Here is a 26,162-nt window from a genome sequence, read left to right as displayed (position 1 = left end):
ATTAGAAATAGGCTCTGTCCCCAAACCAGTCCAAGCCAAATGATCTCTTTCAGTAGCTACTGATGTCTGAACTTCTGTAGTTTGAGAAAACCTGCAATTCAATACATTAAACTAAAGCAAGTGGCTGGCTGGGTAACACTAGAGTGGAATCTCATTCACAGGAAAATGTGATCAGTGCTTGAAGAAGCATTGAAAAGCCATTTCCTTTTGACACAGGATGGAGGGGAAGAGAGAATGGGGAACATCCCACTCATGTAATGGGATGGAAAGGATGTGATGAGAACTTCTCGGTTCTCTGTGGGTTGGCCTTGGGCTCATGCCGCTACTACTGAAAGGGTGACTTGTGTGTGGCCATAGACCCGCGTGATATAGAGAAACCATCACACCATGCTACCCAGCGTCTCCATTTCCGCCAGTTTTGACCAATTTTGCTTTCACCCCTTGGAGTTTTACTTCACCACACCTGCCTCTCATTTCTGAATGAAAGCAAGGGTGAGGGTTCCCTCCCACACTGACCAAACACAGCTTCCAAATAAATAAATGTCCCCTAAGTGAGAAAAGAGGCCAGAGGAGGAATCGCTATCACAGAGGAGGCTGAAATGATGTTTAGAAAGCGTCAGGCCTCAGGCACATCTTCAGACACTCCAGGGTAATTGATCTGGGATGGCCAGGTCTTTAGCCCTCCTGGTGATTCCTGTATCTGACCGGGTCCAGTCCAGGTTTTACTCCTGAGGGTCCCAGGGCTCCAGGAGGTAGGGGCATGCTCATCCCATTGCACACCTAGTCCCCAGGCTAGCGTGGCCCCTTGGCAGACTGCCAGTTACATCACAGGGTGCAATTCAACTGCTTTTTTTGGTAACTTAACATTTGACCAAGCCAAGATTCCATTTTTAAAAACTTCAAAGGTTATAGGTCTGATAAAATATACTTATCATGAGAACATCATAGTCTCAAGATTCTTGGATGTAATGCAACAGCTTGAAAACCCAACCCTCCTACTTTTTGGAGAAAAAAGGCGTTTCAATGTGTTTGACAACAGCGTACACTTAATATTTCAGTTTGGTTCAGTTCAGTCACTCAGTCATGTCCGACTTTTTGCCACCCCATGGACTGCAGCATGCCAGGCTTCCCTGTCCATCACCAACTCCCAGAGCTTACTCAAACTCATGTCCATCGAGTCGGTGATGCCATCCAGCCATCTCATCCTCTGTTGTCCCCTTCTCCTCCTGCCTTTAATCTTTCTCCGCATCAGGGTCTTTTCAGATGTGTCAGTTCTTCTCATCAGGTGGCCAAAGTATTGGAGTTTCAGCTTCAGCATCAGTCCTTCCAATGAATATTCAGGACTGATCTCCTTTAGGATGGACTGGTTGGATCTCCTTATATTTAGGATTATTCTTATCAAACTGACTGACATATAAGAAACCCACTGAAGCAGTTTATATTTTCAATCTTGGCTTCTGGTTTGAGGTGTCTCTTTTCTTTCTTTGGATTTCACATTTCTTTGTCACAAACATGGAATGTTGAAGCGCCAGTACCTACAAGTAATGCCTTTCTGTGTTAGGCAGAAACTATCATTTTTTTTGAGGACCTTTTTTTTTTTTTTCTGTAATTGAGAATATAATTAATGTTCACTTGAATTAGTACTGTCATTCCATTAATGGGAACTCCCGTATTGTATTTGGATCTTAAAAAGTGGTTTTGTTGTTTTTTTTTAATTTTATTTTATTTTTAAACTTTACATAATTGTATTAGTTTTGCCAAATATCAAAATGAATCCGCCTTAAAAAGTGTTTTTACAGATTCTTTCCAGGACATTGACCAGTCTTACAGAGGTCTTCATTACAATTTTATTAATATTTTGTTCTAGCTTTCCAGGTCTTGAGAGTGTTACTGTAGTTGATTAAAATCCATGGGAATACATATCTAATGAGTTCCTTTTGTGTGTAGCTCAGAAATATCTTTGTGAATGTATTTTTGCTTCAACCACAAATTTCCTTCCTATTATTTTCTCACAGTGAAATCATTAGCCTGTGTTTGTGAGATTGATGTCTGTTGCCATGGAAATAAACAATGTCACAAATTCAGAACTATAGAAAGTAGGCAGAAAAATAGGCTGAGAAGCTCAATCTTTGGGAAAACTAGAAACTGAAATGATTATTTGTAAATCTCTCCAGTGTTAATTTGGAAGATTACCCCTAGGTGGTAGATAACTTTGTCTTATACTTTTGGAGAATGTTCTTAATGTAGCTTTTAAGCTTATTTAAATTCTGAATCCCTTTGAAGTACTTTCAAATATTATTTCACAAAAGCTGTTGCTAATTGCAGCCTGGGAAATTTAAGAGAAGAAGTACATATGAAAAATGGATGTAGTATATATTAAGCAAATGAAACATGCTGCATATTTAAAACTTAGAGACGAGTAGTTGGAATATCAACCATCAAAACAAAATAAAAAGTGAAAAAACAACAGGCAAGTAAAACCCAACCAACTGAGCACAACCTAACCAAAGAAACAGTTTAATTCCTGTAAGTAGAGAAGATATAAAGATGTGTGACCTTAGTAGAAATACAATTAAAGAAGACCTTCAAATGAAGGTGAGCCTCAGGAACTGAGGGAAAGAAGTCAGTATGTTCTTGAAAATAAATATTCTTGGTTGCAGTGAAATATGTAACTAATTTCCCTCCAGAGATGAGATGTCCTGTCAGCAGTTAAACTTATTTATAATAGAGTTAAAATTTTCCATTTGGTCTTGGGGTCTGGTAGTATGCCCAGCTTCCATTTTATTTTTTCCTCTGTAATCTGACATATATGATAGGGTTTTGTCCACCAAGATTTCTTTGTCATTTATTGTTATCTTTATGTACTTGAAATTTAAATAATAATGAGTATTTTTAAGATACTCATTTTTACTCTTTGATTCAAGTAGAATAGCAGCCTTCAGCATTCTTGTAGCAGGACTATATATCATTTTCTTGAATACACAATAATTACTGGTAAAATGTATGCTGGAGAGGCAGATAGTTTTATATTTATGTCATACTGTGGCATAAACCCTAGTAAAGGTAGCCAGTATAAAATGACTTGTATATTTATCTTACATTTAAATTATGGAAAGTTAGGGTTTTATTGGTAGACATCTGTGCCTCCTATTAAGTCAGGGTTTCCATATTTTTTCCACTTGAGTTGTATTTTTATTTTGAATGAGACAGCCAAAATTTAGTAGCAGACATTTTCTATCAGTTAGAGCAAGTGGTGTGTTTTATTTTGATGACTAATCGTTTTTAGGTTTTCCAGCAGAATTGTTGGTTTTTATTTTCCTTAGGGTTAAGCTATAATTGAAATTTTGCATTTCTGGGTTTTTAGCTTTTTGAACAAATAGACAGTTGAAAATAGACTGTGAAAAAAAGACTGTTGAAATTAAGATTTGCAAGTGATATAAGATTGTTGAAGTAACTGGAAGTGGTACATTAAAATGGAGCTTACTTAAAGAAGATAAGAGAGGGAAAGATGATGGTGAAGAAATAAAGATCTTTGTGAACAATGGATGAAGAGAACTGAGTAAAATTGGGAGATTTAGATGCTTTTTTTCCTCTTTGAAAATTTCTTTAGGCATTTATTTCTTTGTATTTGAATGTCATTCTTGTTCTGAAGGACATTTCAATCTGACTGGACATATGGGGGCAAGGGTGATAGGCAGGAATCAGGCATAATTATTCAGTTTAATCCCATCTTCTGTTCCCCTGACAGAACAGGACAGACAGCTCAGAAAGAAGAAATGGGTAAGTTAGACAAATTGAGTCCAACAAGTCAGGATGTCTGCCAGGATGAGGGAGTATTAACATATCTAATAGACATTAAAAAATGATCTTCCTTTCATTTCTTTTCTAGAGCGCGGTTCACCTGGAGATTTGATTACTAAAGATATCACGGACACATCGATTGGGGCTTATTGGACGTCAGCTCCAGGAATGGTTCGCGGTTACAGGGTCTCTTGGCAATCACTTTATGATGATATAGAGACTGGAGAAAAGAGTCTTCCTGCAGATGTAATTCATACTGTGATAGAAAACCTGCAGCCAGAGACCAAGTACAGAGTTTCCATATTTGCAACTTACAGTAGTGGAGAAGGGGAACCCTTGAGTGGAGAAGCCATGACTGAATGTAGGTAACATTCTGAGGGGGCTTGGGAGTGTGTTGGTGCTACCTAATAGCTATCAGCTCATGATACCTCTTGCATTTTTTTTCTTTATGTGACAGTTGAGGACTAAAAACTTATGACCTTTAATGAATGTGCTTTAAAATCAAGTTCATTGTGTATCTAAACTTGTATCAAATTTTGAAATACTGAATCCCTGCCAACTACCTACACAGTTTACCCTTGAAAATGTGGGGGTTAATCTGAGTATAATTTATAGGCAACCATTCTTATCTGAGGTTCCTCTGCATCCCAGGATAAAACCAACCTCGGATCATGTAGTCCTGCCGCATTTGATAGTGAAAAAAAAAAAATCCATGTATAAGTGGACCTTCAAAGTTCAAACCTTCATTGTTCAAGGATGAACTGTGTTTCTCTCCCTCTCTGTCTCTCTCGCTTCTTTTTTTCTGGTGGAAAGATCAACTAGATAAGAGACTCAACTAGTAAAGAGACAGGAAGCTATGGAAATAGAGAATTCAGGGACATTTATAACTACATGGCCTCGCAAGTTCTTGAAACTTCTTTGAGCTTCAGTTTCCTAATATGTAGAATGCAGTGTCAGATTTTGTTGAGCATTAAATAAAATAACAGTGGGCAAAGCATAGCACCTAGCCACTTAGAGAAGACTGATGTATAATGCAGCTGTTGAGACAATGTATGTTGTGCAACCAGGACTAATCCTAAATTATTTTTACTATGTTTGGGGAGGCTAAGTCAAGTCTACTCAGTTTTCTGATGGCTAAAATTTACCTTAGTCTCATTACTATTCTTTCCTGTGAAAAATTTTGAGTGACCCCTCATCATTTATTATCAGGTGGCTAGGGAGAAATGTGTCTGTATTTCATAATTGTCTTTCCTAAAAAGCAATTTATTAAAAATGGGCATTTCTAAGAATTTATAGAAAAGTTTATTCCTCTTGTTTGGGAGGATTTAGGAAAAGGGGAAAGAGTAGGGGTATTCTTGCATTTCTTTTTTTAGGAAGAAGTGGAGGAATTGGGTGAAATTTAGGCCACATATTGGGTGATTTTTCCGCCAGAGGAGGAGAGAGGAAAACACCAAGGGCAATTTCAGTGAAGTCCTGTATCCTGATTTTAAGTTGTCCTTAAATTAAAATCTTTTGGTCTGAGTTCTCTGTAGAATTCATCTTTTCTTTTTTTTTAATCACTGGCAAACTCATTTGGATATGTCTGAGCTTAAGTCTGTGTCAAAATTAACAGATTTAAAAAAACAAACTCCTTATAGGAGATTTAAATACATGAAAAGGCATATTTCTCAGATATTGACATGATTGGTTTCCATGATAGTGAATGAAATCCTGTGTCTGAATATATTGACTGACATAGTTTAAGAACTTGGCAGAAATTCATCTCTATTTCTGGCAGTTATTCATTTGTTGTAAAGAGAAGTCATGTTGTAAATTTAGGCCACATATGACACATCTAGCTAAATTTATTTGTAGGCGTAAAGTTACAATTCACATGGCTGAGAAATTATCAAAAAATACATATTTAGAGGGAAACTTTTTCAAAAATTCTCCTCCATCCTTTCTCCTTCTGAAAAGATTGAATCCTCAGATATTTGGGATTTAAAATCTCCACAAGGGATATGTTTTAGCTCAAAGCAAGTATGTTAGTAGAAATTCTAAATAAACTTTCTAAAAGCTGAGCATCTAAGACATTTTCATTATTTCTTGGCTAATTGATTGGTTTAAAGCTTAGTAAATGGAAAGGCCTCTTTTGAACCATGAGCAGAGGAGGTGGGAATGAAAGGCACATTTTCTAGAGGGTATAAGTCACTTGCTCAAACTCCTCAGCAAATTAGATGAAAGACAAGAACCCTTCTTTTTTCTGCTTCCATTTTTTGAAATTTTTATTTGGAGGACAATTGCTTTACAATGTTGTATTGGTTTCTGCCTTACAGCAACACGAATCAGCCACAAGCGTATACACATCGCCTCCCTCTGGAGCCTCCCTCCCCACCCCCCATCTGCTACCATTCTTAGCTGTTGTGTTTTGGTTTGCTCTCTTTGTGGAAAGTAAGGTAGTTTTGAAAATACTTTGAGAAATCCGAGTCACATGTAGTGTCTTTGGCTGGTGGACAAGTCCAAAATGGTGTGTATAACTGGGCCATGCTCTTAGAGTATCTTATAAACTTCCAAGGGGGACATTTTGGAAATATTTTCTGCTTTCACCTGACGTTCAGAGACATGGTATGCAGACTGTCAATACACTGACAACCACGAATTGTGGCTAAAAAGCCAGCAGGTGGGAAACTCTACCGGCCCTCCAGTTATGGCAGCTAGTTTAGCCGAGGTACAGTAAGTTTTGGAGAGCATCTTGTGAAAGGCACTAAAACTTGAAAGGAACTTAGAATGGGACTGTTAGAGCATTTTATAGCATGTGGCATACCAATGAATGGAGCGACAAACCTTGCCTTTTACTTACGGGAAGCCAACAAGGATTTCTTTTCCCTCCTTAAAATCCAGAGTTTCCCATTAAAGCTAGGATGAGGTATGTCATACTTTATTTAACTTCAGTTCCTTTATTTTAAAGAGTTAATTATAAAGCAGGAAAACAATTGAGATCCTTGAAGCATTTCAAAGTATGAAGTACATTATTTGAAAGTTACTAACATATTTAAATTTGGGAATATTTTCAAATTTGTGACCCCCCTTTTTGGGGACATAGGCTTCGTTTTAGACCAACACTCATAATATTTAACTGTCCATTTGTCTCAATTCTAAGTGGTATGAAATGGGTTTGAGAATTTTGTGCAAGGAAGAAATGTCTTGTTCTACTGAACAAGAGTTGAAGAGATGGAAACAAGAGGTCAGTAAACATATTTTAGCAGAACTTTTTCTAGAAAAGTGTTAGACACACATGGATTTACTCAACACTTGTGACAGATTGTTCTGTGTACTATTCTTTCTCATATTCTTTCAAAAATCCTATGTAAGGTCTTTACTTTTTTTTTTTTTTGAAAAAATATATATTTTTCTTTTAATAGTTCACTTACCTAAAGAATAGTAATGGGGAACTGGAGATTAACTAAATACATTTTAATATGCCAGGAAGTAATGGAATTGGCCAAGAATTCTCTTACTTTCTTAGCCTAAAATTTAAAAAAATGCAACCAATATACTCTTAGTTGAAATTTTATTTGCATCTTTCAGAGACATAATTCATAACCATATATTGATTTTCTTTACTTGTTTTGTCATTCTTACCTTTGTCCTCTATACATAATGTATCTTTTGCTTATATGGCTGCTGTCAAGATTATACTGATTTTAAGTAATTTGCTAATAATGTGCCTGGGTGTGGTTTTTTCATGTTTCTTGTGCTTTGGGTTATTGAGGTTGCTGGATCTGTGGGTTTATAGTTTTATAAAGTTTGAAAATATTTAGGCCATTATTTCTTAAAATATTTTATTTATTACTCCTCACTTTCTTCAGGTATTCTGGTTCCACATGACTGGTTGAAGTTGTCACATAGCTCACTTCTGTGCTTTTCAGTTTTTCAGTCTTTTTTCTTTTATTATGTTTCAATTTGGGTAGTTTTTATTCTCATGTCATCAAGTTTGCTAGTATTTTTTTTTTTTTTTTTGCAGTTTCTGATTTGATGTTAATATCACCCTGTGTATTTCTTGTGTCAGGCATTGTATTTTTCACTTCTAGAGGTTTGGTTTGAGTCTTTGTTATATATTCTATGTGTTTACCTAACATGCTTAATATTTCTTGTACAATCATTAACATATGGAATATGGTACATATCATAATATTGATAATATCTGTTTTGATGTCCCCTTTGAATAGTTCTGTCATATGTGTTATTTCCAGTTCTATTTCTGCTTGCAGAACTTGGTTTCTGGTGAGAGCTCTCTTCCTGGTTTGCAGATGGCCATGTTCTTTCTGTGTCTTCAAGTAGCCTTTCCTCAGTCTGTGCATGTTGAGGGTGGGAGGGGAGAGAGAGAGAGAGAGGAAATGAGCTCTCTGGTGTCTCATCTTCTTATAAGGATTCCAGTTCCATCAGATTAGGGCCTTACCTGTAGAATCTCATTTAATCCTAATTACCTCCCTGCATGCTAAATCACTTCAGTTGTGTCCAACTCTTTGCCACTGTAGCGCTCCAGGCTCCTCTGTCCATGGGATTCTCCAGGCAAGAAATAATTGAGTGGGTTGCCATTTCCTTCTCCAATTACTTCCTAAAGGTCCAAATACTATCACATTGGAGATTAAGACATTAACATATGAATATAGGGAGGCACAATCATTCAGTCCATGATACAGGTTATTATTTTTTCACTATTTGCATTTCTGGTAATTTTTATTAGAAGCTAGACTTTATGAATTTTACCTTTTTGGATATCAGATATTTTTATGTTCTTACAAATATCCTCTAAAGGTTTGTTCTGGGATGTAGTAAACTCACTTGGAAACAGTTTGATATTTTTGAAGCTTTCATTAATGTTGTGTTAAAACTAGACCAGAGGAACCTTTAGTTTAGGGCTTGTTTTACACCAGTCCTGGGGCAGTAACTCCTTCTTAGTACTCTATATGATGTTCAGAGAATTTTGAGATTTTCTACTCTGAAGAGGGGGAATATTTCTGGCCCCACATGAACTCTAAGAACTTTTTTGTGTCTACTCCTTCTAGGTGGTTCTTTCTCTGGTTTTGAGTAGTTTACTTATTCATATGTACGGAGTAGTACTGGGTTGAACACTTAAGTAGGACCTTTTGCAGATTTTTGGAGCTTTTTCTCCTTCACACTATCTCCAGGACTTTCTCTGCAAGTTCTAAGTGCCTTGGACTCCCCAAACTGACAAAACTACCTCCTCAATTAAGGGAGACCACCAGGCTCCATTATGGGTTCCCCCTTCCTGTACTGGTGCTGGAAACTCTCTCCTAGCAATAAGTCAGGACAATGATCAAGCTCCTTCTCATTTGTTTCTCTCAGGGATCATAGTCCTATGCTACCTGATGATGTCCCATGTCTGAAAAATGCTGCTATGTCTCTGTGTGTGTGTGTGTGTGTGTGTGTGTGTGTACTTTTTAAAGCTTTCCCAGGTTTTTTTTTTTTTTTAGTTTTTTCAGGTTGTCCTTGCCTGTTTGAACATGAAAATTTCTTTTAGAATAAAAAAAGATTGTCTGCAGTGTTTCCTTTAGCTTTGTCTCTCTTTTTAGAAGATGCTTATGATTTTTGAATGCTGAGATTACTGAACTGAATGAAATGATCCTGCTTATAAGCTCTAATTATATATAAAAGGAGGACTGTATTGGCTATTTGTGGATGTTGGGTGACCAGTTTCTGATATAGTTATAGTAAGATATAATTGAATAAAGTTTGTTGTATATTAATCAAACCCTTTTTACATACAGTTTTTTCTAAAACCACCCGGTGTATACTGGTTTATCTCCAGAGCCCCTGAGATATTTTTCTGTGTCAGAATTTCCTGTTCCTTGATTGTCTTAGGTGTTCATGGCAATCGCAAAGGATGGTGTTAACTATAGTCACTCTGGCTAGTCATTTATGCATTGTACTTTTTTCTGAAAAGACTCAAGGAATATTTCTGACCCTGTATTTATGATTTTTCATATTCTGCACACTGTAATTTCTACAGGAATTCTTTACAGATGGAAATATAATAAAAATCCTAAAAATTCATCTCCGGAAATGGATGTTTTCTTTACTAAAGTCTCTGGAATGCAAATAGGAAATCCTTGCAATATGAACTTCCATTTTTTAGTTATTAGCCAGATAAAAAGAAAACATCTCACTGTGTAACCTCACTGAGATTAGGTTCGCACGGTGTCCTGAATGTAAGTGAGATCGCAATGCGAAGTAGAGGAAGGGTGTCCGTATTTAAGAAACCACACCTGGTGTCTTCTCACATCAATGCGGTGGTGACATGAGCATGTTCGTTCAGCATGATGTGCATTGTAATCTTCTTTTCATCTCGCAGTGTCTGAAGACTCGAAAACCTTGAAAGTGGATGAAGAAACAGAAAACACGATGAGAGTTACCTGGAAACCAGCACCTGGGAAAGTTGTCAACTACCGTGTGGTGTATCGCCCCCGCGGGGGTGGGAGGCAGATGGTTGCCAAAGTGTCGCCCACAGTCACCTCCACAGTGTTAAAGCGACTTCAGCCCCAGACCACGTATGACATCACAGTTCTCCCAGTTTACAAGACAGGGGAAGGAAAGCTTAGGCAAGGATCAGGAACAACAGGTATGAAATCATAATAATTTGGGGGGGAAAGTATAATATTTTAATGGGGGATTTTAATATATCTGCTTCATTTGTGAATATCAAAAATGAACTCTGTAATAAATTACGTTATAATAAATAGTTGGATACGATGCCTAATTAGCATTTGATTTTTACCAATCTAGTTCCTTGTAAAATGAGCCTACATATTAATGTTACTCTAATCTGAATTGTGAGTGCTATTTACACTCGCACTTGGCTCACACTCTAATATTCTGACTTTTATTGGGCATTATAGTTTGTGCTTTCTGACTTAACATAAAGTAAATATTTATTTTGAAGTGTTTTGCTTGTGATGATTGCCATGTGTGCCACTTAGATATTTAGAATTCAACTTATTATTGTAGGGGTTAATAAAAAAAACTCCAGAGCCTAGGCTGTTGGATAATATTTTAATATTTATTATCTCTACAGCTTCTCGATTTAAATCACCCAGAAACCTCAAAACATCTGATCCAACCATGTCAAGCTTCCGGGTGACTTGGGAGCCCGCACCCGGTGAGGTCAAGGGTTACAAGGTCACGTTTCATCCCACGGGAGATGACAGAAGACTGGGGGAGTTAGTGGTTGGACCGTATGACAACACAGTTGTTCTAGAGGAACTTAGGTAGGAGTGAACTCTATTTCATTTTTGTTAACAGATTGCATAACCGATGTACATTTATAGGCCTTCCACACACGATCACGTATGTGTCTGTCGCCGGCAGAGTATTTAAAATCAGCCCAAGTTGCTTTCTCACTCTTGTTGAGGCTGAAGTTGAGATTTGGGTTCAGACATTCAAATTTAGGCCTGAACAAGTACACTATTTTAATGATGTTTGTTAATAAGAGATCAGGAATGGTGTTTTTTTCCATAGCACCCCGCTTTTAAAAAATTGACATCCACATCACACCATTTCACCAAGAGCAGCTTGTCCCCAACCAGCCCCGTGGAAATGTGGGTGTTCCTGTGCTTCAGGAAAGGCCCAGGGGGCTGACCCAGAGATGCCTGTGTACATCCCCTCCCAGGAGCGAGGGAGGGAGTGGGCCTTTGTGCTTGGGGTCAGCTGAGAGGCTTGGGGAAGTGGGGGCTGATGGAAGGTCTTGCTGTAGGCTCCGCAGTGGAAAAGAAGGAGGTTTGAGTTTGAACAGCAGCCTACATCCTTTATAGTGAAAAAAACAGAGTGCTCTGCATTCATTGCCAGGTGGAAAGTTGAGTTGTTTTGACTATTCATTCAACAACACTGATATCTGTTTGCACAATACTTACTTTTATCAGAATAGGGAGGATAAAATTGATTGAGCCTACTATGTGCCAGGGGGCTTCCCTGGTGGCTCAAATGGTAAAGTATACACCTGCAATGCAGAAGACCCAGATTCGATCCCTGGGTGGGGAAGATCTTCTGGAGAAGGGAATGGCTACCCACTCGAGTACTCTTGCCTGGAGAACCCCATGCACAGAGGAGCCTGGTGGGCTGCTGTCCATGGGGTCACAAAGAGTCCGACATGACTGAGCAACTTTCACACACTATGTTCTGGGCACTGTGCCAGGGCTTTATGTTTCCCTGCAAGTACAACATTTTAAATTATTTTCTTAAAGCCCATTACTTAGCAGTAGTAAAAGTGAGAGCTTGATCCTTTCCTGACTTGCTCAGTGGGAAGGTGGGAATTCTACATTTGATGGAAAGGCAAGGTGGAAACTGGTGCCCTGAACCCCCAGTGTTCTCTAGAACGCTAGTTTCCCTCGATACCTCACAGTGTGAGCTTAAACTGGAATGTGATGGAAATTATTTTTCTTCTCTTGCAATATTATGTGTTATAACTTCCTCTGAATGAAAGTTTGTAAATCAAGATGAATATTTATAACAAAACAAAAAAAATGCTACCACTTGAGACTATTATACATACAGACTGTGTATTTTAACATTTCAGGGCAGGTACCACCTATAAAGTAAACGTTTTTGGAATGTTTGATGGAGGAGAAAGTTCACCACTTGTTGGACAAGAAATGACAACTCTTTCTGACACAACTGTAATGCCAATTTTATCCTCTGGTAAGAAATTGAATTGCATTCTCCTAAGAAAAGTCAGTACCATGTAACTTTTTCAAATGTAAAGTGTTAGATTAATTATACCATGAAAATCAACCATTAAATTTTATGTTAAAATTTATTTCAGTAATATATACTTAAAAAAATTCTACAGACATCCAGCTAAGCACACTTTGCCAACATTTTTTTTAAAGGCTTTCTTGTCAGCATTACATTAGTTAGAGTACTGTATTATTTAAAGCTGAGTTTTTCAGTGGGTAGATGATGTACATTTCTCTCTTTTTAATGATTTAAATGCAGTTTTATTTCGCTAAAGTAATTGTAGAAAGGATTTATTTGGGCTGAGCAAGTGGTATTTGGTTATTGATATGTTAATAGGTGGGCAGCTAAGACTTGGCAAGCAAAATGGTAACATAAACCCCTTAGACTTTCTGCTGCTGCCACAACTACAGCTTTGATACACATGAAGCTAGATTTGAACATTCTTAGCAGTGAGGGTGGTGGGTAGAGTTTACTACTAAATATTGTCATCATTTGCTTATAAAGAGTAGGTCTTGGCAGAGCAGGAGCAGACTCGTAAAGGCGTAGGTGCATGGATAGCGTTGGGGAATCCTCACTCTGATGGACCATCCAGTATACCAGTGATGCCTTTGTAGTATAATGAGCATCACTGAGTTTTTCTCAGTTTTTTTTTTTAATAATATAAAGATCAGATGCTAACATGGCAAGTAGTTGAAAAATTCATAGCTGGTAACATAAGCTCTTGGAAAAGAAAGCATTTGAAAATATGGATGTGGATAAAATAAAGTCTCAACTCATGCTGTTTTGCATTGATGTTCTATTTTTTCTCTTATGATGATATTAACTGACTTATATTTTTATTTTGTAGCTTGTGCACTGAGGATTTGGGATAATTCTCTCTTTCCAAAGCACCCTAGCTTTGTATCAGTGTTTGTGCTTGTGGTCTCTGTAGCTCTCGATTTGTATACTTCTTTGCATCCTTTTTTCTAGATTGTCTTCCTTCTCTCTTGATTTTTTAAATGTGCAGATTTCACCATTTGTATTTACCTGATTCTTATATGTAGTAGATGATTAAGTTATTTAAAACTAAATAATAGCCATCAGATTTTTAAACAATATATCTTTTACTTCAGAAGGGTTGAGAGTTCTGTGTCTAATCCTTAATAATGTATGTATTACTGAGACTTTGCATTAATTCAAAAGATATTTTTGGCTCACTGAACCTTTTTCTGGCTTGCACATTTTAGAGTTCATCTCATACTTGTCTGCTAATGACCACTGAAAATTGAGGAAAATGCAAAGTTTTATTAAAATTATTATTTCCTTATAGTCAGAAGGCTGTACATTCCCTCTTCTATATTTCAGTGTTTGGGTTTGTGAGCCTATTCAAATTTATAATGACAGTTTAAGTCTCCATGTTCTATGATTGTGGCCATAAATATAGTCAAAGATGAAGGAAAGATATTTCAACTGAATTGGTTATTAGAGGGATGGATAGTTCCTGTGATTCTTATTTGAAGCTCTAAGTCATATGGACATGTTTTCAAAGTCTTGAACTCACCTCGCTGAGCCACAGAACTGAGATTGTTAGGTGACCCTGGCCCCCGGGGGTGGCAGAAGCGTGCTGGGAAGTAACCTGATGAAGAATGTGCCCCTGACTCCATGCTGTCTCGTGATTGCTGCGTCAGGGATGGAGTGTCTCACCCGGGCTGAAGCAGACATCGTGCTGCTGGTGGATGGATCATGGAGCATCGGCCGGGCAAACTTTAGAACCGTCAGGAGCTTCATTTCTCGTATTGTGGAAGTCTTTGAGATTGGCCCCAAAAGAGTACAGATTGGTAGGTCTGACAACATTGATGGCATTTAGATGTCTTCATCAGGTTCGCTTACATATGCTAACTCAAATGGTGTCCTTTCAGCCCTCGCTCAGTATAGTGGGGACCCCAGAACAGAGTGGCAGCTAAATGCTCACAAAGACAAGAAGAGCTTGCTGCAGGCCGTGGCGAACCTGCCTTACAAAGGAGGCAACACCCTCACAGGTGAGCCAGATGGTCCAGGGCGCTGTCGGCTCTCGCTTTTGTCCGAGCTCGTGGCTGAATAATGATGTGGCTGATTCTCTTTTAACAATCCCACTAGGGATGGCCTTGAATTTCATTCGCCAGCAGAGCTTCAAGACCCAAGCTGGCATGAGACCTCGAGCTCGAAAAATCGGTGTTCTTATCACTGATGGAAAATCCCAGGATGATGTTGAGGCACCTTCCAAAAAACTCAAGGATGAAGGCGTGGAACTGTTTGCTATTGGTAAGTATGGATGAGAATAGCCATGCCTCCACGGGTGACAAATATTTTTGCCAAGGATAATTTTGTAGTTAAAAATATTTTCTGAGGCATGAAAAATACAGAAACACACTTTCCCTTCACATGATTTATTAAAATAATGTGCCAGGAAGTTCATCTATTTTCTTCTTTTCTCCTTACAATGGGACAAAATTACATGGCTTCTTGGAAGAGAGTAATAAATCAAGAGAACAACTGTACTATTAATAGGATTCAGGAAAATTCCTGTTTGGTTTTCCACAGCATCATGTTTGTTTTTGATATCCACTATTTTATAATACTTTCCAGAAAAAAACAGTAAACAAACTCTTTTTGGTGGGGAATTGGTGCTAGAAGCATTGAGAAGAAGCCAAACAAAATAATCTTCAGTTTGTATTATTTTTTGTTTCTATTTAATTTATGTAATTACTTTATTATTGGGGAAAATCTTATATACATTCTAGTTAACACGGAATGTATAAGGGTAGCCTATGAAATATTTGCTTTGTTCCATGAATTTTTTTCTGAGACATGCTTTTAATTTGTGTATATCCATTTTCCCCAAGGTATTAAAAATGCTGATGAAGTTGAGTTAAAGATGATTGCAACAGATCCTGATGATATCCACGCATACAACGTGGCAGATTTTGATTCACTTTCTAGGATCGTGGATGACCTCACCAACAACTTGTGTAACAGTGTCAAAGGTCCAGGTAAGGTTAGCCTAGGTTCTCACCCTCAGAACTGTTGGTATTTTGGTCCATTTAATTCTTTGTAGAATGGAGGGAGTGGATTACTTTGTGTATTGTGAGATGTTTAGCAGCATCCCTGAACACTGCCCACCGGATACCAGTAGTATCCCCTGAGTTATGACAACTAAAAATACCTTCAGAATGTGCTGAACGTCTGCTGGGGAGAACACTGCCCCCAGTTGAGAATCATTGATTTAGTCCTTGGATTTTCTCTGATGGCATCAAACTGTAAATGACTTCTAGTTTATTTGGGGATACATTTAGTTTAAATGTGCCTGTATCAAACACATGCTTCCTAGGTGGCTCAGTGGTAAAGAATCCTCCTGCCAATAAAGGAGATGCAGTTTTGATCCCTGAGTCAGGAAGATCCCCTGGAGAAGGAAGTGGCAACCCACTCTAGTATTCTTGCTGGGATAATCCCTTGAACAGAGGAGCCTGGTGGGCTGTGGTCCATGTGGTCGCAAAGACTTGGACATGACTGAGCGACTGCACACGTGTGCACCACACACAGACACATACACAAGTGAGATTAGGGAATAAAGAGGTGCTTTCTCTCCTGGTGTATATTTTTCTCTGGTAAACCATCTTCACTCCATATCACTACTAAGTTACTATTAAATGCCCCAACCAGAGATGATCACATTTGATACTTTGCACTTGTAACTTCTAAACATAAAGACAAGTTACAGTGTTAGAGTGTGGATTTTTAGAAAGGGTATCATCTCTCTTTACCACTGAAGAAATAGATTTAGAGAAATACAGTTACTTACTCAAAGTCAGATGGGTATAGATGTTTTGAGAGGTCCTTGAAAAAAGGTAGCTATTGATAAGGAATTAAGGTTTAGAAATAAAATTATAGAAGTGAATTTGTAGTGAGAAGTGGTATAAAATAATTACTACCTGTGTAAATTGTAGGACAAACCATGGTAAATACTAAACTGAAGGTATTTTGAAAATTAATGATAAAATGATGGTTTTTATTGTATGAGAAAAATTTCTTTTAAGTAAGTGTAGATTCTGGTAAAGACTGTCTTTCATTAATTTACTCTGGTTTTGGAAAGTTGGAATGAGTTTAACAAAGTGGTAGAAATGGTTCACGTGCTTTGGATACTAAGGATACATTTATTTGAATGTTCCTTCTTGAATTTCTCTCTTCAAAATTTTGCAGATTTTCTTTTTGGATTTTGAACAATAGACTGACCTTTTCCCAGGAGAAATAGACCAGCCAGGAAGCCAGAATTTGTAGGCGTCTGGCTTTGGATTAGCTGAGAGAGTTGTAGTTTTATTTAGTTGGAGAGAACTTTGAGTGGGGATGAAAACATCTTTTATCTGTTTTACTTTATTTTTTTTACATCAGCTATGTAATAGTTGCATTCATTTAGTTTCCCAGACAGTAAAATTGCTCGATAATTTTGTAGGCTTGATTATGACCCAAGTACAATAAAGGTTAGGATACTAAGAATGGAAATGCTTTTTCCCAGCTTTGGCTTACAAAGAAAGTAGGAAGAGTTCATATGAGAATGATTTGCCATGCTCATGGAGTCACTGTATTAGCTCTCCTGTGATTATTATTTGGGATGTCTCTCTAATGGTCTTATTGAGCCCAATATTTCTATTTTCATTTATATTGATTCCAAATATTTTTCTATATTAGTCATTTCACCTACACTTATGAACAGAAAAAAACAAACACAGCAGTAGGATATTCCTAAATTTTAGAAGGCTTGGCTGTTTCTCTCTGAGTGAGAAAATAAGTAGGTTCTCTTACCACTGAATTAGATCCTGAAAAGGAACTAAACATGAATAAGAAATCACTTCTGTCCTCACAGAGCATAACTTATAGTTAAGAAGATAAGACATGAATGTAAATAATCAACATGATAATGAAGGCAGTGAACTTGGGTGGTACCAATAGCGATAGAGGCAATAGAGTTGTCAGGCCCCATGTTGTCATTTACTGATACATGCAGAAGGTGGGAGAGCAGAGAGAGTATCCAAGGACGAGTCAGAGGTTTTGAATCTAGGTGACGGATAAACTGTGATGCTGTCAGGATGAGGGGAGCAGCTTTTAAAGGATGACAAGAGCTCAGATTTGAATTTCCTGAGGGTGAAGAATCTTAGGCCACCCATTCAGAGAGGACTTACGGGCACTGGGCTGATTTACTGGAGAAGACTCTTGAGAGTCCCTTGGACTGCAAGGAGATCAAACCAGTCCATCCTAAAGGAGATCAAGCTTGAATATTCATTGGAAGGACTGATGCTGAAGCTGAAGCTCCCATACTTTGGCCACCTGATGCAAAGAGCTGGCTCATTAGAAAAGACCCCTGATGCTGGGAAAGATTGAGGGAAGGAAGAGAAGGGGGCAGCCGAGGATGAGATGGTTCGATAGCATCACCAACTCAGTGGACATGAATTTGAGCGAACTCCAGGAGATAGTGGAGGACAGAGGAGCCTGGCCTGCTGCAGCCCATGGGGTTACAAAGAGTCAGATATGATTTAGCAACTGAACAAGAACAACAACTGTAACTTCTTAGTATATGAAAGAATGTGTATAAAAGCTTGAAATATGGAGAGGAACACCATTGCAACCTAATTTAAATATCATCATCTTGCTATGATAATGAAAAAGTCTATGTACTTCATTTCCACGTGCAGGTGACTTGGAAGCACCTTCCAACCTAGTTCTTTCTGAGCGGACCCATCGTTCTATGAGAGTGAGCTGGACACCTCCTTCTGACAGCGTGGACAGGTACAAGGTGGAATACTACCCAGTGTCAGGAGGGAAACGACAAGAAGTGAGTAGACAGTCCTTACAACCCGCTCCTTCCTGTCCTGAGATTGGGTCCTCCTCCTTAGGGCTCTGGGAGGAATGCCAGGGGGAAGTAGGGGGCAGAACTGGGTCCATGGTGGTGTTCTCCATTTCTTGCAGGGCAAGCACTTCCATTTGGGCTTAATTAGAGGGAAGAGCTTTTAATTTCTTATGCTTTCCAAGAATTGCACAGTATCAATACAATTTTAAATTAGGGATTAAGAGGGTGTTTAATTTGTTCATGAGTTTATACGAGAATCATCGAGTAGGAAGGAAACATTGAGGATGTTCTTGTTTTATGCACTCATCTTACAAATAAGGAGACAACAGCTGGGAGCATAAACTGTATGGATTATCCAAGATCTCACTGTAATCTGATAGTTTTCAAAAACAAAAGACAATGACCTCATTGAAGAATATTTCTTTAACTCATTGAAGTTAACTACTTCACAATTAACAGTAGAAAAGAGGGAACTGATTCTAACAGAAGTTGTTATTTTTTGTAAATTTTCCTCCCTAGTTTTATGTGAGCCGATTGGAAAGGAGCACGGTCCTGAAAGATCTGAAGCCTGAAACTGAATATGTTGTCAACGTGTATTCTGTAGTGGAAGATGAGTACAGTGAGCCTCTGAAGGGCACAGAAAAAACATGTAAGTCAGATTAAAAAAAAACTCATTTTTTAATTTATTAAGGTAAAGAGGTGACAGGCCATGTGGGATTTTTTTTATTTTCATTTAAAAAAATTATTGAAATATTGTTGATTTACAGAGTTGTGTTAGTTTCAAAAGTATAGCAGAGTGATTCAGTTGTATGTGTACATTATTTTTTTTCAGATTTTTTTTAGATTCTTATAGATTATTAAAAGATACTGAGTGTAGTTCCCTATGCTATACAGTAGGTTCTTGTTGATTGTCTATTTCATATATACTTGTTGTTCAGTTGCTAAGTTGTGTCCGACTCTTTGTGATCCCATGGACTGCAGCACACCAGGCTTCCCTGTCCATCACCATCTCCTGGAGTTTGCTCAAACTCAAGTCCATTGAATCGGTGATGCCATCCTACCATCTCATCCTCTGTTGCCCTCTTCTCCTCCTGTCCTCCATCTTTTTCAGTATCAGGGTTTTTTTTTTTTTTTGTATATAGTAGTGTGTATATTTTAACCCCAGCCTCCTGATTTATCTCTCCCCACCTCTGCCACTATCCCCCTTGGTAACTCTAAGTTTGTTTTCTATGTCTGTGAGTCTGTCTGTGTTTTGTAAATAAGTTCTTTTGTAGCGTGTGGGATTTCTGTAAGCCTTCCGAATCATCCCTTTATTTGATATCTGTTCAACACACATTTACTGAATGTGTACTTTGTGCAGGTTCTCAATAAATACTCTGTGATTTTCTGCTTTTACCGGCTGTTCCTACCATCTTGGAACCCACTGGGTATTCATGGCAAGAGTTTACCTTAGAGGGAAGGGTACCTTTCATGATTGTCCACCTCTTAAGGGAAGGTACCATGTGGGGAGTGGGACTCAGAGTATCTGGAGGAGCAGCTGTGCAGGAATCATCTGGTTCAGTTCTGCATGAGGCCAGATCTTCCAGCTGGCAGCGAGAGCTCCTTTTTTATTGACTTTTGGACTCTGGCTTTTACCAGAGCAGTTCTGATGGCTTTGGCTTTGAGTAGAGCTTTGAGGAAAGATATTCCTCACTCCTATTCCTGATGGGGTTTCTGAGGCCATATGAAAATACTCTTTCCTTCTCCCATCTTCTTGGCTGACCTCCAGGAAGAAGGGAGGCCTCTTATAAGAAAGAGGAAGTAATGGGCGTAACTCCAAGGCAAGAATTGACTCCACTGACTGCTCAGTCCCTTAGGTCTTTATCTCTCATGTTTCCCTTCATATTAGACCATTAGGTGGGAAATAATATATTTCATAATGGGCAAGATTAATCTGATAATTCCTTAAAACTTTAAAGTCCATCTTTGGACAAAAAACTAGAAAGCTGTGTGGATATTAAGTGAAAAGGAGACTGTAAGCCTGTTACTGTGCCTCATGGGCTAATCTTCTATTTGAAGAATCCCCCGAATTCCACTTATTAATAAACATCACTCTCACTTATTTTTTTTTAAGTAAAAATGAAATGAAATACTAGGTTGGCTTTTTATGTATGAAATTCTATGATTGAAGGATGAAAATGGTCAATTTACAGATGTTCCAGAAAAAGAGACTGAAACCTCAGGAAGTTATTCTCTGTTTTGGCTTTCGGATAGACACTAGAATGCCATTTTACATTTAAATGTCTTTTTCTCTATGAAATAGTTATCACATGCAGTCTTAGTATGTGTTGGCGGTAAACAATGAGATTGGGTTTTTGAGGGGAGAGAAAGGGATTATATTAACTCTCACTGATTACTCACAGCAGCCCATTGTCTATTTACCATATACTAATATCAGTAACTGCATTGCACTTTACCACTGAGCCACTGGAAGCAGTTAACAAATGAGGAGAATGACAAGAGTTAGATGGACGTCTGCTTTTTCATTTCAACAGTGGCAGTGCCTGTGGTCAGCCTGAACATTTACGACATTGGCTCAACCTCCATGCACGTGCAGTGGCAGCCAGTGGGGGGCGCTACCGGCTACACCGTGACCTACGAGCCCATCAATGCCACAGTTCCGACCAAGCCCAAAGAGGTGGGAGCCCTTTGTTTGTTTATCTTGGCTCTTCTGGAGCCTTCACTGTTGTCCGGTCCCCGTTAAGGGGCTCATTAGCTCATGTATAGCTTTACACACAAAACAAAAACAGATTAGATTTGTGGCCTGTGACACATCTTAAAAAAAAAAAAATATATATACATATATATATATATATATATATATATATCAGTATGAAAAGGGAAATGCCATTCAGAGAAATGAAAAATAGAAGTTGTGCTCAAATCTAGTGGTCACAGCTTGGTGTGATTGGCTGTCCCTCATTAGCGGAAATGTTTTATTTGAATGTGTTCTTTCGCCTTGGCTTGTCCATCTGCAGATGCGCGTGGAGCCAACAGTGAATGACGTGCAGCTGAGTGACCTCTTCCCTAACACCGAGTATGCGGTTACAGTCCAGGCTGTCCTGCATGACCTCACCAGCGAACCCGTCACAGCAAGGGAAGTCACCTGTAAGATGTCGCTGGGTTTCCTTCTTCTCTCATTGCTGTGAATGTGGCTCATTTGTTAAGCTTTTTCTTTTGCCCGATGATTCTAAGACTGATTTTGATTGTGCATAAGTTGTAGGGTTATTCCTTATGGCCAAGGTTGTTTGTAGACTTACGGCGGCATCTTAAATCGATTGTTAAGGTTTGCATTTATTTCTCCATATTTAACATATCAGATTTTCAGATGGTATCTTACAATCAGTGGTGTCTTACCGTTGCTCTTGGTGAGGTGTCAGTCAGGGAACAGAGCATAAAATAATGGTGCATCTTACAGTCCATGTTGTTGTCGATCCATGAATATGGTATACACCATTAGTGAGAAGGGGATGTTGCAGAAAAATACTAGGTTTAAGATCATGATGTTCCAAGTTCTTGTTGAAGTAGAAACTATGGCACATCTGAATCAGTCTGTTTATGTTTAGTAAATTAACTCAATCCCCAAACATATTGATCAACTGTGACATTCCAGTCTTGTGCCTAGGTTTGGGGAATGTGCTGATAAATAACGTAGGGCAAGGTAGAGGACCCTGACTCCTTCATGGTTTGCACTTCTCTTGTGTGTGTTGTTCAGCCTCCTGTGTGTTTCTGGTTTGTTTCACTAGCATTTAGGTGCTTTTTCTTGAAAATTGACAGTGATGACATTAGGACCCTGGTCTTACCCAGCTGGTAGTTCTGTTTCCTGCTTCTTGAGGTGGGCATGCTGGGATTCTAAGCATGTCTTGGCTTATATTTTGTGAGTCTCAGACTGCATTTCTAAGGAAATTAAGAAGTTGTAAGAAACCTTCAGGGGGGTACGGGGCTGAGACAGAAGCATGAAGAGATAGAAAAGAGAAACCCTGCAAGGTGGGGCAGGATATAGTCACTGACATCAAATAATCACCTTTTACATGTCAGACCCTATCTGGAGCTTGTGGTTTGTAGAAATGGGGTGGTGGTGGGTGGACAGAGTAGGAATCCAGCCAGGCATGGCAACATATCTTGGAGGTGCTGAGTGAGGGGACCCAAGTCATAGTGGGATTAAAGACAGACATGGCTATAGATTTGGATATAGGGCTGGACTGCAGCAGCGGAGGAGGGGGAGGGCACAGATAGAGGCTGAGACAGGAAAGCATTGAAGGGATGGAGGTGTAGGAGCATAGAGGTGGAAAGACAGATTCAGGAAGAGACATGTGCAGACTTGAAACGAGAGACAGAGAAAGTTGGTCAAACAGGCAGCTAGAAAGAGTAAGATATGTCTCATGTGACAAGAGAAAAGCTCTTCTTTAGTTATCCTCCTCCTTGTCCGTTTTAAGGTAAAGATTTGTTTGTCTTGGGGAAAATTTATTGTTGGATTTGCTCCTAACCATTTGGGCTTCTGTGGGTTTTTTCTTATGAACTTATTGGATGTGTAATTTTGAATCATCTTCATTCTTCACTCTTGTAACCGTTTGTTTTGCTATCACATACTTCACGAAGCATGACACTTTGATTTCAATCTCAACTGACTTAATATTTGATAAAAAACATAAGCTGTACATTTATGGCAAATTATGATTTATTATAGCTGAGCAGCAAGTAAGAGTTTATTTAAATAGAATGGGAGAAAGTTAAATATAAATGAGAAAGTGTTGTTATAAAAATTTAAATTTATCCTATTTTTAAAAAGCCTTAAGAATTCAGCTGTACCTCGTAGAATCAAAGTGCTTTAGTCATCATAACCAATTTGTTTAGTTACTTTGCTGCACACCTTTAAGTTTTCTTCACGCAACTTCTTAAAAGCTCATGTGGAAGCTGCAGAGCTTTGTGGTTGAGAATAAATTCTGGTCCTAATTTATCATGCGTCTCCAGTGCCTCTGCCCAGTCCCCGAGACCTGAAACTCAGAGACGTGACTCACAGCACCATGAACGTCGCATGGGAACCCGCACCTGGAAAAGTGCGTAAATACATTGTTCGCTACAAAACCCCAGAAGAGGAAGCCAAAGAGGTAGGTTGAGGTTGGAAGCGGTTTAGAAATATTTGTTTTCCTAGTAGTTTAACAGAAGAATCTAAACAGGTATAGCATGTTTTGGATACTTGTCCCTTTATGAACATAGTGTTGAAAACTTGTCATGTATTAACAAATATGACACTATTTGAATATTGATAATATATTGGACTGTTTTGCATTTAGTTTAGAAATGTTTTGCTGTGTGATATTAATCCTAAAACGTCATCCCTTAGTAGATAAAGGGTTACAGAATCTAGATGGTATTTCACTCTCCACCTGATGCCTAATATGATGCTCTGCATTCTATGAATGACTAAGAAAATGTCATAAGGATGTTCCTAAAAATGAAGGGTAGCAAGGGGATTCAGGAAAGAAGAGGGGGAGTTTGTCAAGGAATAGGGAGGTAAGACAGTTGAACGGGACAGAGAGAAAGTATGAATATAGTGTCAGAAGGGTGTCTCTTTGGCTTTGAACGTTTCTGAATTGATGTTGGGATGAAAAGCTATTTCTGTGACAGCCTGCTTCGGAGTGGGAGCAAACTGAGGGGCTTCACCAGCAAATGGGTTTAAAATGTATGTTCCCCTGAAGGGACACTAATGTAAGAACCTCAGAGGGAGTTTTGGAAGCTAGAAATAGTTTCTATAAGCACCCAGTTGCAGACTGTGCTGGTCTTCTGAACTGCATGCAGGCTAATTTAAACCTGTGCACATATTCTTTTCATTCTGGGTTTCAATTTTCAGAAGCAGTACAATGACCAGTGGGTCTTACAAGCTAATGCACAGGAGAATTTTTCTGAAAGCAATGAGGCAGTGACTCACAGGGAAATGGGGAGAAAGTGATTAGGTTGTTTGAATTCCTAGGCTGTCATCATTTACCAAACACAAGGCTCTAGTACATACATCGTTTCCACTTTGGAAACTATAAACGGTTTTCAGTTCCTGGACTCTTAGGCAAATTGGAAAACTTTGCTGTTTTTTTTTTTTCTGTACTGCAGTTCTTATGTTCTCGTGCTGAGAGACACAGCCAACAACAGAGAGATGTCAAAACTAAACCTTGTAAAAATAGTTCCACCGCTCTATTACAGGTAGAGGTGGACAGGTCACGGGCCAGCACGCCGCTTAAAGACCTCTTCTCACAAACCCTGTACACAGTCAGTGTGTCTGCTGTATACGAAGAGGGGGAGTCTCCCCCAGTGACTGCGGAAGAAACCACCCGTGAGTTGCACTCATGCTTTAATGATAATTGGGAAATAGCACTGCATGCATGTGCCACTAACTGATTCTTTCATTTCTTAAAATTAAAAAAAAATTTTCCAATGGAAGTATAGTTGATTTATCATGTTGTGTTAGTTTCAGGTGTATAGCAAAGGGATTCAGTTTCATATGTACCTCTGTAATATATACTATAGATAGATGTATATTCCTTTCCTGAATCTTTTCCCTTATAGGTATTACAAAATGTTGAGTATAGTTCTCTGTGCATTTCCTAATGTTATTTTTGCCAGAATTTAATACTGTTTGGGATCAGGTGGTTCCTCACTTAGTCACTTCCCATCTTCTATCCTTAGGTCTATTCCTTTTGTGATAATTTCTGTCCTGTTATTCTACCAGCCACTGCCACTAACTCATCTTCAATATACTTAACTGGTGTGTGGGTGTGGGGGTGTGTGTGTGTTTGTGTACGGGGGTGGAGAGAAAGCGTGCTACTTCCACAGTATTTAACTCAATTATTATTGCCCGTCGGGCTTTTCCTGTCTATACCACTTCCCTCTGGCTCCCTCCTAATGAAGTCCATGTATTTTGCTCAACTTTGAACCTCCAGTTTCTGGCTCAGTGCTTAGCACGTCATTTTCTAGATAAATGGTGTTTAAGAAATTGAAGTCTAGAGCCAGCAGAGTTCCCAAGAAATATATTAGGAGCCACGTAGGTAATTCAAGATTTTCTAGTAGCCACATTAGAAAAGGTAAAGAGAAAAATGAAATTAACTTTAATAATGTGTTGCATTCAACCCAGTGTATCCAATATATTAACATTTCAAAATTTACCAGTATAATAATTATTAGTGAGATATTTCACTTTTTTTTTGATAATAATTAAAAAAAAAATCTGATGTGTTTAATTTGGGGCTTCTCTAGTGGCTCAGTGGTAAAGAATCTGCCTGCAATGCAGGAGATGCAGGAGATGTGGGTTTGATCCCTGGGTCAGGAAAATCCCCTGGAGGAGGAAATGGCAACCCACTCCAATATCCGTGCCTGGAGAATCCCTTGGATAGAGAAGTCTGGTGGGCTACCGTCCATAGAACTTCAAAGAGAAGGATACGACTGAGCGACTGAACATACACGCACACACGTGTCTTAATTTAAGCTTTCAGTGCATCTCAACTCAGATGCCACATTTCAAGTACTCATTAGCTACATGTGACTGTTGGCTCTCATGGTGGACAGCACAGGTCTAGAGAATTCAAACAACTTGCCCAGCCTCGCCCAGGAAGCTAGTGCTGGGGTAAGTGCTGTGGTCCAAAACTTTTCCAGCATCGTTATCACCAGAGGATCAGAAATGTCTTCAGTGCCCTGCTGTCCGTACATGATCAACGCATCTTGTCAAATATCACAGCCTCCTATG

General features: G+C 38.7%; 1 protein-coding gene across 3 annotated transcripts in view; it reads left to right on the top strand.

Moving 5' to 3' along the window:
- Window positions 1-26,162, top strand: part of COL12A1 (collagen type XII alpha 1 chain) — a 119,912-nt gene that overhangs the window by 34,083 nt on the left and 59,667 nt on the right. For 2 of the 3 annotated variants that reach the window (XM_055534817.1, XM_055534818.1), the window contains exons 14-27: window positions 3,890-4,162; window positions 10,157-10,423; window positions 10,877-11,069; window positions 12,374-12,495; window positions 14,202-14,351; window positions 14,433-14,552; window positions 14,650-14,814; window positions 15,396-15,542; window positions 18,237-18,376; window positions 18,911-19,040; window positions 20,926-21,068; window positions 21,409-21,538; window positions 23,402-23,542; window positions 24,630-24,755. In XM_055534817.1, the coding sequence (XP_055390792.1) occupies window positions 3,890-4,162; window positions 10,157-10,423; window positions 10,877-11,069; window positions 12,374-12,495; window positions 14,202-14,351; window positions 14,433-14,552; window positions 14,650-14,814; window positions 15,396-15,542; window positions 18,237-18,376; window positions 18,911-19,040; window positions 20,926-21,068; window positions 21,409-21,538; window positions 23,402-23,542; window positions 24,630-24,755 (2,247 nt within the window). The remainder of the gene's footprint in view (window positions 1-3,889; window positions 4,163-10,156; window positions 10,424-10,876; window positions 11,070-12,373; window positions 12,496-14,201; window positions 14,352-14,432; window positions 14,553-14,649; window positions 14,815-15,395; window positions 15,543-18,236; window positions 18,377-18,910; window positions 19,041-20,925; window positions 21,069-21,408; window positions 21,539-23,401; window positions 23,543-24,629; window positions 24,756-26,162) is intronic. The other variant, XM_055534819.1, reaches the window with a different exon arrangement.

The sequence above is a fragment of the Bubalus kerabau genome, chromosome 9, assembly GCF_029407905.1.
Source record: "Bubalus kerabau isolate K-KA32 ecotype Philippines breed swamp buffalo chromosome 9, PCC_UOA_SB_1v2, whole genome shotgun sequence".
Taxonomy (NCBI): Eukaryota; Metazoa; Chordata; class Mammalia; order Artiodactyla; family Bovidae; genus Bubalus; species Bubalus kerabau.
The sequence above is the reverse complement of the archived record's forward strand: the minus strand, read 5'-3'. Positions and strand labels throughout refer to the sequence as shown.